We start from the raw sequence: 17,138 nt of genomic DNA on the forward strand, positions 1-17,138 counted from the left end.
ATTCCCAGGGTCTTACCTGTGAATATCGGATGTGCTTGCAGTGACCATGATTCCATAGCACATTAACACCAGCACAAAAAGATGCACAGAGTACCTGTAGGCCATCATGGGGAGGAAAGGGAAACACTGAATATATTTCATATTAACATACCTCTTGGCCACCCATACGGCACCTCCACCTCCACTCCCACAAAAAAGCAAGTGATCAGTTACCCCATGTTTATGTAGGAGAAAATAAATCAAGTATTTTCGTTCTATGTAATTAAGATACTGTGTGACACTAGGAAGACATGACATAGTCTGCCAACTGCAGTGAAGAGAGTTCTTTCTTTCAATTTTAAAGTATCAAGACCACAACTGAGCTGCCCCAGATACCAAAATACTCATCATCCTTTCTCAAATTTTCATTGAAGGAGGAAGAGCCATAATCTACTACCCTGAACAAAGTCACAAATTCCCTGAAGTTGTACTTCTAGAAATGTTCATTCCTAAAACTTCTTCCCCAAGAAGTACCCCTCCCAGGGGATTTGCCCAGCTTTCCTAGTAGAGAAAGTCTTAGACCACAGACTTTCTCTGTTAAAGAATGACACATTCCCTAACACCAGCACGAAAACTATTGTTCTACTCTAAATGCAGGATTAACACCAGTATCTCTAGCAGTGATGCAAGAAAAACACCAATATCTACAACAGTTAGGAAAGGGCCCTTGTTGGGAAAATTAAACCTTAGAACATTCCATTTACATGACCCAAGGTGAGATCAGCAGAAGTCTAATTTTAAGAAAAATTCACTGAATTGATTTCTAATAGTCTGTTTATTGGTTCCAGTTTCTTACAGTAAATGGAGATTTCTCAACATCCCCAACATTTTACAATACGAGTAAATATCTTTTTTTTTTCCTTAGTGCCTGGGAAATGCCAAGAATATCGCTACAAAACCAAATGATAAATATTAGAATTCAGGAGGCTCATACTCACCAGCCAAAGCAAAAGATGACAAAATAGATGCCCAAAATGGTGGCGAACGCATGCCGGACATCAGGACTGGTTTTACCAGGACTCAAGTAGCTGCGGAACCAGAAAGCAGCAAACAAAGCAAAGAGCTGGCATGCCACAAAATTCACCTGTATGGGGAAAAAAAGAGAGAATCGAGACTTTTACTGTTTGGCCTGTGTGTGAGTTTTCCCTACTTCTTTCAGATTCTACGTCAAGGTGCATCTCAGACTTGGATGTTTTCCTCAGTAGAGCATTCGTTTGGAGGAGGTGCGAGAGACTGAAAAGATAACCATACCCTCATCTGGTATAAGAAGTGACAAACCCAAAACTTCCTTCTCCAGTCTCTGAGACTAGCCAAAGCTGCTTTCCCACCAACAAACAGGAGACTTTCTATTGGAAGGGGCCTTATCAGACTGTGAGATCACTTTGCTGGGTGTCTTCCCCTCCCCCACCACCCAGCATTATGTTCTTCTGGAGATGCAGATGAATCAAATCCATGAGGCTTCCCTCACTGGCACCTCAGAAAACACATGCTTCTCCAAAACAATCATCAGCTGTCTTCTGAGTCTAATTTTTCTCATTTTAAATTAACACGAAATAAGCAAGAACATTGCTCAAACCCAAGGTGCACCACTAAAGACCCACAAAGTAAGAACCAGCCCTGCATTGAAGTTTCAACACCAAAACTATCCAGTTATGCAAAATAGGCACCACATCTCCTTAGAAAAATCTCAGTGATCTCTCTCCCAAAAATATTTTACCTAAAAGAAGCTAAAATTCCCCGATACCCTTAGAAAAGATCAGCTGATCTAACACAAAACCAAAATACATTAAGTGGTTTAACCATTAATTAACGTTGGAAAAGCAGTTTAAGCTTTGCAGAGTATTCAGCATGAAAACTTCGGTATCAATTTGCTTTTAGAACGGATGGAGGATATGAGTATCTGAATAAACCCTCAACTTCAGCCTCGACAGTTTTTCATGCTACGAAAAACTGTGGCTGTTAGTGAAATTCATCAGGGTTATGCTCCAAGGTAGGGCTGCAAGTAGCCGTCAGCTCCACCCAAAGCTCATTTGTTTTCCTAATAACAGGAATACTTTAAACTCCTTATAATTCATAGAAAATAACACTTTCAGAGAATTTCTTGTTTTTAAAATTGACTGTGCTGTGTTTCCCCTCTATTTGGAGATCACCCTTCCCCAGTCTTTCCAAAAACTTATTCCTACTAGTGTTCATACTCGATTTCTACCTTGAAAGACAGAAGGTGAACTGGGATCCTATCCTGCATGATGTGGTCATATCTCTTTATAGCCTAAATGCACAACCAACAACACACACACACACTCACACACACACACACACATATACACAAATAGAAAAATAACTGTCTTAGCAAGGTTCAGAATGTAAAGGAATTGGCAACTAGGAAGTCAAAGTTATGATTATTTGTAGACAATCGGTCACACATTCTTTCATTGTCTCAGCCTGCAGACCAGCCCACAGTGAGAGCAGAACATAGTTACTCAGAAGAGCAAGCAAGGGGAAATTTGCACCATTCTTTTTGGCTGGCCAGTAATTATTGAGCACCCTTGTGCATGAAGAATGGTTCAGGGGCTAGAGCAGCAGTTCTCAAAAGTATGGTCCCCAGACCAGCAGGAGTAGCATCACCTGGAAACTTGTTAGAAATGCACACTCCCCGGCCCCACCCAGACCTACTAAATGAGACATTCCCAGAGTGGGCCCAGCAATCTGTGTTTTATCAGGCCCCCCAAGTGATTGTGATGCACACTCGAGTTTGAGAGCCAACAGGACAAAGGAGAAAAAAGGCATGATCCCTGCCTCCAGGAGTTTATAATCTAACTGGCAAGAGAACACAAATAACCTACAAGAAATTGTAAAGTAACATCAACATTGTGTGCCTTTAGATCCAAAGTAAATGACAAGAAGTTCATCGTTAAGGAGGGATGAGATTCAGGCAGACAATCAGGAAAACTGTTGAAACAGGTGAAAATTGAGGGATGTTACGAACATTAAAAAATTAAAAAAATAATGCCTGCGTCCTATCCTCAATCATTCTGATCGATCTGGCCTGTCGTCAGGCCCTTTCAAAGTGTTCGGGTGATTCTAACATGCAGGCAGGATGGCGACCTCCTAGATTAGAAGAATAAAGAGAGAGACCTACAGAGGCACCCATTAGGAGCCGGGCTTTCCCAGAATGCAAAACACAAATACAGGACAGGGAGGTTGGACTGTGCAAGCTTGAGGCAAGGATGAAGTAGAAGAGATTTAAGAGTGATCAAAGCCTGACTGCCATCACTCAGCCAACCCAGGGCTCCTCAGGGCTCCTGAGCTGGGCTGGTCGTCTTCAAGACCCCTTCAAACCTATCTCCAAGGAAGAGAGGGCCTCACTGTGGGAAAACTACATCTAGTCTTGTCACGCCAGCAACTGAAAAGGAGAAAGAGAAGACTCACTTGGCCATTGAAGCAAACTGCCATTATTTAGTCACCATAATGTCATATGTAACCAACTGAATGCCCTAGTCCTGACACTGAAAAGCCAACTGGTCAGGCTTAGGTAATTCATGGATTAATTCCACAAACATTTAGTGGTTGACTCTATGTGTTAGATACTGGGGACAGTGAGCGAGACATTGTCACTACCCTCAAGTCAAGAAGAGGAGCTTTACATGCTCTGGGTTTCAATTTCCTTTCATGAACTGGTCTCTAATGCCTCTTCCAGCTCTAATGGTCTCTGATTCCATACATATCTAACCAGAATCTTTTCCCTTAACTGTTCATGGTAAATGTGCAAATGTAACACTTCAATATGGATTAAAAGCTTTCCCCTATATACAAACACAACCCACTCCCCCTGCCTCTTCCCAGGAGTAAGTCACAGATGGCTAGCTGAGGGTTCAGGGCAAACTGTTCCAAGGTAAAAGTAGAAATACACAATAGCAGCACTTAGTTCTAGCAGGAAGGTTCTAGCAGAATTGCTTTTCAATTACCAGAGGTACAGCTTAAAAGGTACGGGCTGAACCACAAGTAGACACCACTTCACACCATTAGGATGGTGATTATTTTAAAGACAAAATAATGAGCATTGGCAAGGATGTGGAGAAATTAGAACCCTTGTGCACTGCTGGTAGGAATGCAAAATGGTGCAGCTGCCATGGAAAGCAGTGGTTCTTCAAAAAATTAAAAATATAATTACGTACAATCCAGCAATTCCGCTCCTGAGTATATACCCAAAAGAACTGAAAGCAGGGTCTTGAAGAGATATTTGCCCACCATGTTTATAGCAGTATTAACCACAATAGCCAAAATGTGGAAACAACCCAAATGTCTATAAACAGTTGAAGGGATAAACAAAATGTGGTATATATACATACAGTGGAATATTATTCAGCCTTAAAATGGAGAAAATTCTGACACATGCTACAACATGGATGAACCTTGAAGATATTATGCTAAGTGAAATCATCCAGACACAGAAGGACAAGTATCTAATTCCACTTATATGAGGTACCTAGAAGAGTAAAATTCATCAAGACTGAAAGTAGAATACTGGTTGCCAAGGACTGAGGAGTGGAGAGATGGATGGTGGTGATAGTCTCATAACAATGTGAATGTGCTTAATGCCACTGAACTGCACTATATGCTTAAAAATGGGTAAAATGGAAAATTTTACACTATGTATATTTTACTATGGTTTTTAAAAATGTACAGGCTGGAGCACAATACCAATTCCTTTGTGTTTCCTTGCTCATATCAATACTGGTAGCTGGTAGGAACTATGGCCATCTCTGCAGCCAAGAGTGGCTAGCTGCCGTGACAACAATTCGTATAGGAACATAATTAGATCTTTGTTCCCTTCCTCTCTAATGGACTAACAAAGTTGGAGACATTATATTTTAAAAATATATCCCCAAATGGGTTTGATTTAATGTATGGGATCTACTTCCAAATAATCTTGAGGGGATGGGAAGAGTGGAGTGAGCATAAATCCGTGGTCCTCAGCTAGGGATGAACTGCTCCCCAGGGGACACGTTTGGTTGTCATAACCAGAAAGGGGGTGGGGGGTTGGTGCTACTGGCATCTAGTAGGTAGAGGCCAGGGATACTGCTAAACATCCTGCAAGGCACAGGGCAGCCTCCCACACAAAGAATTTTCCAGTCCAAAATGTCAGTAGTGCCAAGGTTAAGAACTCCTGGTCTAGATGAAACAAGATTGGCCATGAGCTTCAAACTGCTGAGGCTGAGTGCTGGGCACATGAAGAGTTCACTCTACTCATCTCTCCACTTTCACATATTTTTGCCCTTTTCCCTAATAAACAGGTTTTTATAACTACACAACTCTGGAAAGCAGATCACTGGCCTGAGATGATACAGAGTTTAAACCCTAGTGATAAAGAAGTCTCTTTATCCACATCAGAGAAACAGCTAAGTTAGTGAGGAAATATACGTAAGTATAGAAACAAACCAAAACAATAAAGGGATGATGGCTTCCTAAACAGGAAAAGAACCACCTTTTATGAAAGGATCAAACTCCCGAAAGAGGAGAACCAAATTATAACAAATGCAAGAGAAAAGTATTTTTCAATAATAATCAAATTAAGTACTTGTGGCCTCCCAGCCCGTGACCAGCAACAGAACCAGCGGTTACCAGCAGAGGCAGACTACTGGGCTGCAAGACCCAGCTTCACCACTTACTGGCTGAAGAGTTACAAAGCTCGCTTCGTCTAGGCTCCGGGTTCATGTGATGGAGGCAGTAACAGTAGTACTACTTCTCAGGTTGTTTTGAGGGCTAAAGAAGTTAACGTAGAAAATCACTGGAAACAGTCCTGGCACTGACAGGCACTTGCTATTAATATTATTCTATATCCACTAAGTTAACACACAAATTGTGCACAGATTAAACTCAATATGCGGTCACCACTGTTGGGCTGTTAAGAATCGGCTTCCCCAGTCCCCTCCCTGCTGCTCTTGGACGGATGCCCTTTCGCACCCATCATTCAGGCAGCTGCCTGAGTCTTCCACGTACCCTTTCTTCCACAGGGAGAGGCAATGCAGCCTAGGACGAGAGAGTCAACCCCTGGGTTTTCCAGTTCCTGATTAGATTCTTCTAAACCTAAAGCAGAGGTAAATCTGAAAGTCAAAGCAGTCTCCAGAAATTTAGGAAAGCTCTCTTTTTCCTTTTTAATCCTGAAAGCTTATCTTCATAGATCAGGAGCAAAACTGAAGAATTTAAAGCATTGGAGTTTCTACCATAATCCCAGAGGGAAGAAAAGCTCTTAATGATATAAGAGCTGTTTTTCGGCACAAAAGTTGATAAAGAGCTTGGCCAGGGTGCTTCCCTGGCGGCACAGTGGTTGAGAGTCCGCCTGCCGATGCAGGGGACACGGGTTCGTGCCCCGGTCCAGGAGGATCCCACATGCCGCGGAGCGGCTGGGCCCGTGAGCCATGGCCGCTGAGCCTGCGCGTCCGGAGCCTGTGCTCCGCAACGGGAGAGGCCACAGCGGTGAGAGGCCCACGTACCGCAAAAAAAAAAAAAAAGAGTTTGGCCAGGGATCTGAAGGAGGGATTCCGTGGGTCAGGACTACCACTTAGACATGGGGACAAAAGGGTAAGAGCAAAGATGCTCAGACCATCGAAACGGATGGCATCCCTAGAGAAGTCTGGAGGAAGGATGCAGGTTATCACAGAAGAGAGGGTGGCCCGGCTTCTCAGAACGCAGCCCGGGGAGATGGCCAGCCCTGTAGAGAGGCACTCCAGAGGACCACAAGATGGGCTCCTCTTGAGCAGAGGCCAGCAAGGTTCCAATGGCACGGGAACCCAATGCCTGCCAAGGCCACGGGGAAGGTCTGCTTCTCAGTCCCAGGTGCAGAGGGAGACGAAGCTTTACAGCCTTAAATGGGAGGTGAGCTGCCTAAAACTGGCAATTCAGCTTGAAAGGTAAATTAAGTTTAGTAGGGAGAAATTTTAGAAGTTCCGTTTTTGCATATCTGTCTGTGGCTGTAAATTTTAAACCCACTGTTATTACAAAACAAAGGATGCACCTTGCACTACAATCCTTTTCAAAAGGAATATGGTAGTATTTGCTACAAGTCATACTTTTGACCAATTCCTGGAAATGTATTCATTGGCTGGTAAAAAGCTTAATGCTGAAAAACTGTCAAGGCATTATTTACAAGACAAAATAAAGCAAAATCTACCTACATATAGGATAATAGAGGGATAGTAATTAATGGTAAACCCGTTCAGTATAATAGTATTAAAATGGGCATTACAAAGCACCTATAATGAAATGAAAAACATTTGCTGTAACTAATAAAAAACAGAATATAAAACTGTATGGACATGTACAACCATGTTTTAAAAAAAACAATAATGGCATATGGAAAAAAGGCAAAGATAACATGTAAAATTGAATATGGCGGTTTTATCAAGATAACAGGAATCCAGGCAAATTCTTTGTAAATTTTTTTTCAACTTTTTTCAATGTTTTTTTCAATAATGTAATTTCCATAACGAATTTCTCATACACACACACACACACACACACACACACACACACCACACAATCAGGGCACTCTAAGAAACTCACAACAATTCTTATTTAATTCTACTCTATCCTCAGGGTTGCATTTATTAGCACCTACCATAAATAAAGTTTAGGGAGGAGTTAGGCATAAATAGAAGTCAACTTGTAAAAAGCTTCACCTTAAAGAAAAACGCCCTTTTTACAGGCAGCAAAATGTCAGGAGTAACCTTGATGTGCATGGCCAGAGAAGATGAAAATACGCAGCTTTACACTTAATAAACTCTTCACATTTAAAAGGTAAGTGTTAATTCTCGATATCACTCTGCACAGTAGTCAAAGAGTCAAGTTTTTACTTTTAGTATTAGAAACTACATGAATAAATGTATTTATAAACATATTTGTTCTAGTAATGCTATATTGGATGCACTATTTAATTTTAAAAAATCGCTTTTAAAACCTCTTTTCCATTTCTTAAATTTTACTATTTTGAAACAAACATGCCAAGCGGCGAGTTAGTTAATTTCTAGCTCCATTCTACTATTTAAACTCATTTGAAACAAACATGCCAAGCGGCGAGTTAATTTCTAGCTCCATTCTACTATTTAAACTCATATGAATATTACATTCTGTCAATAGCACAGACCACTGTATTTTCATTTAAAACATGTAAATTGTATTTGTATATTTCACTTGTGTATTTATAAATTTTTACGGAAAAACTTTGTTACTAACTAGACCTCTAAAATTACAAAATTATTTTGTTTTTGCCTTAGTAAAAAAATTAAAATTAAAAAAAAAAAGGAAGGTGTGCCAAGTTTTTATTTTTCTACTGATGCCCTCCCTCTAGAGCAGGAAAGAAAGCTGCGCTTTCATTCGTGATCTCCAACAATACGCCCTCCACAGTTAAACAATTATGTGGGCCCTTCTACAGAAGGAAGCAGTAGAGCACAGTTGTTTTGATCCAACATAACTTGGATTCAGCAAGAGCTCAATTTTCACTGCTCTCGCAAGATTTCAAAGTCACGTACCCAAGGGTTTGACTTCTTATTTCACCAAAGCCCAATCACACTGAGCTGCAATTTTCCAGTGTAAGTTTTCAATCTTTGTGCTCTCATGTGCTGCTAGAAAGGCATTTCTTTGGGAGTTGTGTTCCATGGCCTTCATATGCTTCCCAAAAAAACCAAACTTTGCCAGGAGCACAAAACATTGCCTTCCTCCTAATGAAGAGATGCAAGCAAGATTTTTTTTTTTTTTTTTTTAATGGCTGTGTTGGGTCTTCGTTGCTGCGCGCGGGCTTTCTCTAGTTGCGGCGAGCGGGGGCCCCTCTTCATCGCGGTGCGCGGGCCTCTCACTATCGCAGCCTCTCTTATTGCCAAGCACAGGCTCCAGACGCGCAGGCTCAGTAGTTGTGGCTCACAGGCTCAGTTGCTCCGCGGCATGTGGGATCCTCCCAGACCAGGGCTCGAACCCGTGTCCCCTGCATTGGCAGGCAGATTCTCAACCACTGCATCACCAGGGAAGCCCCCAAGCAGGCTATTTTAAACGAACAGCAAAGATTAACAGTCCAAAATGATTTCCCTGCTACAGTGATTTACCAGAGGTTCACCAGTGAGACCGAGGCAACTGTCCAGGCCTGGAATGCTCTTCTCAGCAACGCTGCCTTATATGTTCCCAGACAAAACCAATCTAATTAAGCAATTCCTTATTTAAAGGCGGGCTGTCCCTCCTCCACAAACAGTGCTTTTTGTGCACCGCCTCCTACAAATGTGTGTGGCCCAGGAAAGTATGAAAAATGCTATTCCCTTCTGTACCACAGAACAAAAAGTGGCTGTCCCATACTCTTTAGCTACTTTGCACTTTCAAAGACATCCTTGTTATACTTTAAATCTAAACTCCTTGGAATGTCAGCAAGAAATGCTTTTAAATCTGTAATAAGCCAGTGTTTTCCAAGCTTGTAGATGAACAAATATGATTTAAGACTGATAATGTGTGCAACGTATAACCACACAAACTTCTAGTTGATATTCTGTCTCATCGTAACAATAAGCACTTTTTTTCTGAGTGCTTACCAAGCGTCGGCCACAGTGATAAACTTTACATAAATGATGTAATTTCAGCTTCACAACTTTATGAAGTAGCTTACTCCCACTTTACACAGTAGGAGAAGGAAAAACAAAGGCTGAATTCACAAAGCTAGTGAGCGACACAGCCAGGGTTTAAAACCTGGCCTGAGTCCTCACTCATTGCATTGTACTGCTTCCCCTCAACTTCAAACATTCTCCCCAGAAATACTGTCACTCAGGGAGAATTTAGTAGCTGCCTGGATTAATTTCCTCAGGCTGCCATATCAAAGTACCACAGACTGGGGGGCTTAAACAACAGAACTTTATTATCTCACAATTCTGGAGGCTCTGAATTCAAGACGTCGGCAGGGTTGTTTTCTTCTGAGGCCTCTCTCCTTGCCTCTTTTTTATAAGGACATCCGTCATTGGATTAGGACCTACCCAAATGACCTCATTTAACTGAGTTACCTCTTTAAGGACACTATCTCCAAATGCAGTCATGTTCTGAGATACTGGGGGTTAGGACTTCAATATTTGGATTTTTCAGGAACACAGTTCAACCTCTAACACTTCTCAATAAAAATCCTCTACTCAAAGACATGGAATGAAACAGACCTCATTTCCCTTGCTCCTGCAGGTGGGAAGTTAGCAAGACCCAAACCAAACTGTGAGGGATGCTGAGTCTCAGCATAAGCTGGAGCCCCCTCCTCGCCTGGAGATACCTCTGTACAGGGAAGACTTGACAATTCAGAAGTATTTGAGGAATCCTGAAAAACACTGTCCACAAGCATGCTGTCACCCACCTCCTCTGGAGATATCATTTTGCCATTAGAATTAATTCCATTGTTAGCCAGTTAAAATATTAATAATAATAATAGCTAGTATTTAGGGTGCTTACTATATCCCAGCACTGCTCTAAGTCCTTCTGCCTGTAAGTCACAGACAGGTTAAGAAATTTTCCCAAAAATCACACACCTGGTAAGTGGCAACACTGCAATTTAGACTTGGGGATACTGGGTCCAGAGTCCATCTGCTCAGCCACCCCAGAATGATTCAGTTAGTTCAATCTTCTCACGTAATTCCAACATCTCATTTTCCGGATAAGGAAAGTGGAGCCCAGAGATGCCCACTCACTCAGCCTGGGTCACACAGTCACTGAGGATCAGACTGGGACAAGAACGAAGGAGGCCAGCACAACTGCCCAAAATTACCCACCAGCCTTGGGTATGGGATGGAAATAAAACAGGGTGCAGGGGGTCAGACAGGCCCATCTAGAAATAAGTTCTGAGTAAGGATCCCTGGACTGCCAAAGAGGGGAGGGGAAACAGGCTGCTGTAGAAAACACCACTGAACAAGCACGTGCAACGTCTGCAGGTGACTTTATAATCTTTTCTTTTTTTTATTGAGATACAACTGACATATAACATTATATTAGTTTCAGGTGTACAACATAATGATTTGATATTTGCATGTATTGTAAATGATCAATACAGTAATTCTAGTTAACAGCCATCACCACACACAGTTACAACTTATTTTCTTGTGATGAGAAATTTTAAGATCTATCTCATAGTTACTGTACAACACAGGGAACAATATTCAATATCCTGTAACAACCTATAATAGAAAAGTAATCTGAAAAAAATATATATATATGGTAGCAACTTTCAAATCTACATTTCATTTTCTTATAAAATTAATAATTGCTCATTTGAACAAATACAGAGACATGCAGGGTAAAAGCTCAGTTTCCCCATTGCCAACCTTCCACACACACTCTCCACCATTCTTCTTAGCAAACTACAGTATGTTTTTAAATACTTTTTACTATTTGCAAAAATATACCCATATACACGGTTTCTCCTTTGAATATAATCACGGTATAAAAATTACCTGTAACTCAATTTTTCACTAACAAAATATCACAGATATCTTCCCAAGTCTGCTCACATTGAGCTAGTTTATACTTTAAAAAGTAAAAAGCTGCATGATATTCCAAAATACGTGCTGGGGGAGAGGGGAACACTCCCCACTTCGTAGATTTCCATAAGGACAAAATAATTTCCAGTCCATTCCCTAGGAGGGAAAATAAAAAAGGAGAATTTCCACCTTCTGTCCACCCTGACCCCTTGCTTCCTCCTCCCCAGGGAGGGAAGAATGACTTAGCCAACTGGTGAATCGCAGAGGAGACACTGGGCATGCCTGGTTCAGCCCCCTGGGATTTCTGTCTTTGGGGGCCAGTCTGCATTTAAACAAGGACATTCTCTGCTCTGTGCTCCCTGCCCTGCTGCCCTTCTCCCATGAGTACCAGTGGTTGGGGGCATAAGTCTTTCTCATTCAAGGGTAAAGAAACAGGAAACTTTTGGTCAATCAGCTTTATCACTAATAAAGATAATATTTTGATCTCCCTCCGGCTGTCTCTTGGGTCTTATTTCCTAACTGGTTCCACATCTAGGAGAGGAAGAAAAGGGTTTTGTTGATTAGTTTCCCAAAACGCCCATATTATGTATGTGACATAATTTATGCAAGCATCCTCCAACTGCCAAGTGGTTTCCAGTTTGGGACCATTACAAATAGCACCATTAAAAAAAAAAAAAATCCTTGTACATACATCCTTATGTACTGGTGATTTTATGTCTCTAAGATAAATTCCTAGGAGTTCGATCAAACAGAATATTTATTTAAAATTTCAATAAATATGACCAGGTTACTTTCTCTAAAAGTTTAAGCAGTTTTGTAATAACTGCTGGCCCTCCCGCCAGCTACGTATGAGTATGTGTCCTTTCCCCACACCCTTGCCTGCAGCAGATGCTATGAATCCGTTTAATCTTTCCGATCAGGTAGAGAACTGGTAGTGTATTAATTTCAATTTGCATTTTCCTGACTACTGGTTGAACATCTTCTCATTTATTATTGGCCTTTGGCCAATGAATTTATTAGCCACTGGATTAACATTTTCATTATAGTAGAAAGGGAGTGATGCAGATCAATTAAGCACTCAGATTTAATCAATAGTACAGGGTCCCTCAGTATCTGTGGGGAGTGGTTCTAAGACCCTAGCAGATGCCAAAATCTGTGGACTGTTGGCCCTCCTTATCCTCAGGTTCTATCCACGGATTCAAGGACTTCTAATCCGCAGACAAAGGAGGGCACACTGTAACGAGAGCTAGCAGAGTATAGGGATAAGAGTACAGGCTCTGGAGCCAGACTACCGAGGCTTGAATCCCACCCTAACTTACCTCCTGGCTCTTCAACTTTAGCTAGTTATCTAATCTGTACTCCAATTCTGTAAAATGAGGATAGTAATATAGCTACCCTCATAGAATTAAATGAGTTAATACATGTAAAGTGATGAGCACGGTGCCTGACCAGCATGAAATGCTCCAAGCGTGCTAGATATTATCTTTTTTTCCCCATCAAGCTGTTTACCCAACACAGTAACAAGAAGAGCTCAAATGTACTAATTAGAGTTGATCAATTTCTCTGCACATCCTTTAGTAAAAAGCATATAAATGATGAATGTCCGCCCCATCACTTATGGCCTACCAAATGCATAAGCTCTTATATAGTCAGCAGCTGTCCTAAACGTAAAAATGCAATTAGTCCATCTTCTCTCCCAAGTGAGATTCAACTGAGTACTTTAACGAGGCCACATTCATTACTCTAACATTTTAAAAAATCTCCTTATTATTTAAAAGTTCTTAGACATTACCGATCTGAAATAGTAGAATTAATCAATAAACATAAGCCAACCGGAATGGAGCATGAATCAATTACACTATGATACTATAGTGTCATCTTATAAAAAAAAGTAACTAGACACAGACACACACACACACACACACACGCACACTGTATTTGGTTATTTCACGTCCCTAGGGAGGCAGTACGTACAAATATCATCAGTGTTTCCCCAGTGGGTAAAATGGAGAGGTTAAATAAGGTTTATTTAACGAAACAGAGGAAAACAGACTCCCAAGTCACCTCTTTCCCCAACAACCTATCACTGCCTCGTAAACAAAAAACCTGACCTGAACAATTTCTTTCCTGGTGGACTTAAGTAAAAACTTTACCACTCCAAAGAAAGTGCCTTCCACAGATGGATCTGCTTTTCCATCACCCATAATACTACTTGCTATTTAAGATGCTACTGTGAAAGAGATATGGGAACATATGTGTATGTATAACTGATTCACTTTGTTATAAAGCAGAAACTAACACACCATTGTAAAGCAATTGTACTCCAATAAAGATGGAAAAAAAAAAGATGCTACTGTGAGTGAGATCTTTGGGGACAAGGGAAAATGCAGAACCAGGGCTATATTTTCTTATGCAACACCCTAGGGTGTGACCGATTATCTCAGACTTACGAAATTCTCAAAAGTCTCGACACAGAATTAATTTTAATTCAGTTTTAAGTTGAAAATAAAACATATCACCTTTTAGCTTTTATAAAACAGAGCTCTTGTGGAGCCAGACGGGATGCAACACAAATGCCACAATTCCAAGAAAGGACAGACCGAAGGCCTCGTGGCCATTGTACAACCAGGGAACATCAAAATAGGAATATCTGTGATTCTGCCTGTCCCTAAGTACTAAGCTATTTCCAGTTTCTATTATGTAATCACCTTCTCTAAAATATGTTTATAATAAAAGGGAAACTCCAATTTGGACCATGAGTCAAAGGAACTGTGCATCCCTTTTTAAAAAAACAAACGAACAAACAAAAAACAACCTTAGCCTACTCAACAGGAAACAAGACAACCGTTTTCAAAGGCAGGAAACAAATGACCAACTACAGGTTAAAAAAAAAATTCAAGTAGTGGGCAAACGTTTCTTTGGTGCTTATTAATTCTCCCACCTATAGAGTCATAGGGAGGGACTGGGGGAAGGATTTGTACTTTTAAAATTTAATTACAAAGAACCCCTAAAATCAGACTCTATTTCTTCCCCTCCCCTTCATGCCATAAATCACGACATCTCCCTAACACTCCAAAACAACTGCTCTGAGCAAATCGCCAACCATCTCCTTGTTTGCTAGAGTCAATGAACCTTATCCAGTCTGTGCCTGCCATGAGCTCTCAGCAACATCTAACACAGTGCCTTATCCTCTGCTCTTCTTGACTCCCTGACATTCCCTTGGTTGTCTTTACCTTCTGATCACTCCTTACCCCTCTCCTTTGAGAGCTGCTCTCCTGCCGCGCACCTCTGCTGAGATGGTGCCCTCTGGGCCAGCTTCGCTTCCCATGCCGAGTGATTGCCAATATATGCCAAAGGATCTCTCTTACGCCTGTGCCTCCAATTACCAGCCGATGACTTCCAGATCTTTTTCTGCAACCCAGATGTCTCTCCTACATTCCCAGGCATACACCCCCGTGCCTACTGGAATCCTCACTTGGATAAACCACAGACGCCTAAATTTCACGAGGTCCATAACAGCTCATCATCTTCCACCTCACCTAGGCCTTTTCGCCAGGCCTCTTATCTAAGGGTGGGCCCTTCAACCATCCAATTATTCAGGCCAGAAACCAGAGAACTGTACCTCTCTCTTAAATCCCATAAACGGAATCAATCTCCTCACTATATTAATTCTACCTCCTAAGTCTCTCAAATCCATTTGCTTCCCCCGCTACATGTCTACCTTAATTCATTCATTTCACCTGGACAACTTCAACAGCCATTTAACTAATCTCCCAGCCTCTGACCATGCCCACCCTTCCCTCCCCTCCTCCTCCATCCTCCTAATTGCAGCTTAGAAGTCACCTCCTACAGGAAGTCTTCCCTTCTGCCGCTCCCCAGCACCCAAGCTTCTGCGGTCACAGCACTTCTTGCACTGTGTTGTAATGATCTCATTGCCTGGGCAATAGCTTCAAGAAGGCAGAGGTCAGGTCTATCCTTTTGATCAGTGTATCCAGAGAGCCTGCTATATATTGGGTTCTCAATATTGGAATGAATGAATGAATGAATGAATGAAAGGCTCAGGAGCAAGGGAGGTTAGTCAGCACATTAGGGGGATAAGAAAAGGTAGGTAAAGGAAAGGCAGAGCAGAGAATAAGTAATAAAGGGCTCTGAAGGCCATGCTTACTCTTTATCCTGTAAGGAATACAGTTCCAGGCCTCTACCAGGCATTCAGAAAACATTTACTGAAAAGCTGATGTGCAAGGATGGGCTGTTTCGGAGCCACGGGTGACTTCATCAGACGTGGCCTTCTTTGAGACACAGGTGTCACTTTTTAAAATGATCAGTGTTATTTCACGTGCATACATTTAGAGGAAATTAATAGAAACCAAACCCAACAATCTCTTTCCAATCTAATCCTCCCTCCCAACTTCAACAGTAAACATTACAGTTAACCCCATCAATCCAACCCCAGCAGCACTGCTAACAGCAGGGGATTCTTACACATTCTTGAACAGAAGGAAAACAAAAGAGGAAATAATAAATATGCTGTGGTACAAACTGCTACGAGAAACTGATTCCTAGGAATGCCTCAATTTTCCAACACTCTACCTGCAAATCAGAGGATCTGCTGCCTTGCTTTCTCAACTTTTGCTCTTAAAACCAAACAGAACGTGAAATCAGCTTTCTTGCCTTTCCAAATCTGTAGTTCGCAAATACCATTTTCTTGTTCCAAGAAAAGTAAATTCCCAGAACTACAGTGAAAAGTCCTGCAAACACATAAATGTAAAATATGTGTGTGTATGTATACACACATATACATATATATGTATATAACACCTTGGTGTAGATCTACAGATCATCAATCGTATATTTAATAAACATTTCAGTGTGATAGGATGCACAAAAACATATGGGAAAAAAGGCCAAAAATGTAAAAATGTATGAACACGGTTTAGCTTCCTGGATGGACTCTATGAAGAAAAGCAAGGTCTCCTCCATGTCACACAAAACTGGAATTTTGTGGTCTCTGAGTAATAGAAACTGGTATTTTCTAGACCTCTGTTCCCATACAAGAGAAAAACTTCTGAAAGTTAATCCAGGATTTAAATCTTAAAATTCCATAAAATAATCATAGAGATTCAAACCGGTTTTTAAAAGACACCACAATTGAATGGAAACATTTCATCAGAAATGATTAATGACTCATTTTGGAAAATACCTGCAATAAAGTCAGAATACATTTGGCTGTTCCTAAGTAGGAGGACACAAAAGAGATTAAAAATTTTCTTTGACTTAGAAGAGACAGACCAGAAATCGGACAAATCTTTAAATCTGAGTATTACATGAAGAACTAGGCAGTGCCAGTAAACATTTAGGAATACTGGGTTGAAAGTACAGAGAAAGGAGAAAGACAAAAATGTTGGGGAAGGGAAATAAACAAGAAGGGAAAAGACAAAAAGGATATGGTTTAACTGCTGCTTCTTACAAGACTGCTCCACAACTCAGATGAGGTCCTAGAATTGGCAGGATAGCGTAAACAATGAAAACTCTAGATAAAGTCTATTTTTCGAACAGAATGTGAGGGTCTCATGAACAGAAACCTAATGGCTTATTACTCTTTGGATCCCTGGCACC

General features: G+C 41.1%; 1 protein-coding gene across 2 annotated transcripts in view; it reads right to left on the reverse strand.

Moving 5' to 3' along the window:
- Positions 1–17,138, reverse strand: part of MBOAT1 (membrane bound glycerophospholipid O-acyltransferase 1) — a 112,927-nt gene that overhangs the window by 56,106 nt on the left and 39,683 nt on the right. For both annotated transcript variants that reach the window (XM_022586759.2, XM_022586758.2), the window contains exons 2-3: positions 978–1,123; positions 17–94 (exon numbers count right to left, since the gene is read on the reverse strand). In XM_022586759.2, coding sequence (XP_022442467.1) covers positions 17–94; positions 978–1,123 — 224 coding nt within the window. The remainder of the gene's footprint in view (positions 1–16; positions 95–977; positions 1,124–17,138) is intronic.

The sequence above is a fragment of the Delphinapterus leucas genome, chromosome 10 (genome assembly GCF_059928025.1).
Source record: "Delphinapterus leucas isolate spDelLeu-1000000601 "Yukka" chromosome 10, BTC_Dleu_Yukka2, whole genome shotgun sequence".
In the NCBI taxonomy this organism is placed as follows: Eukaryota; Metazoa; Chordata; class Mammalia; order Artiodactyla; family Monodontidae; genus Delphinapterus; species Delphinapterus leucas.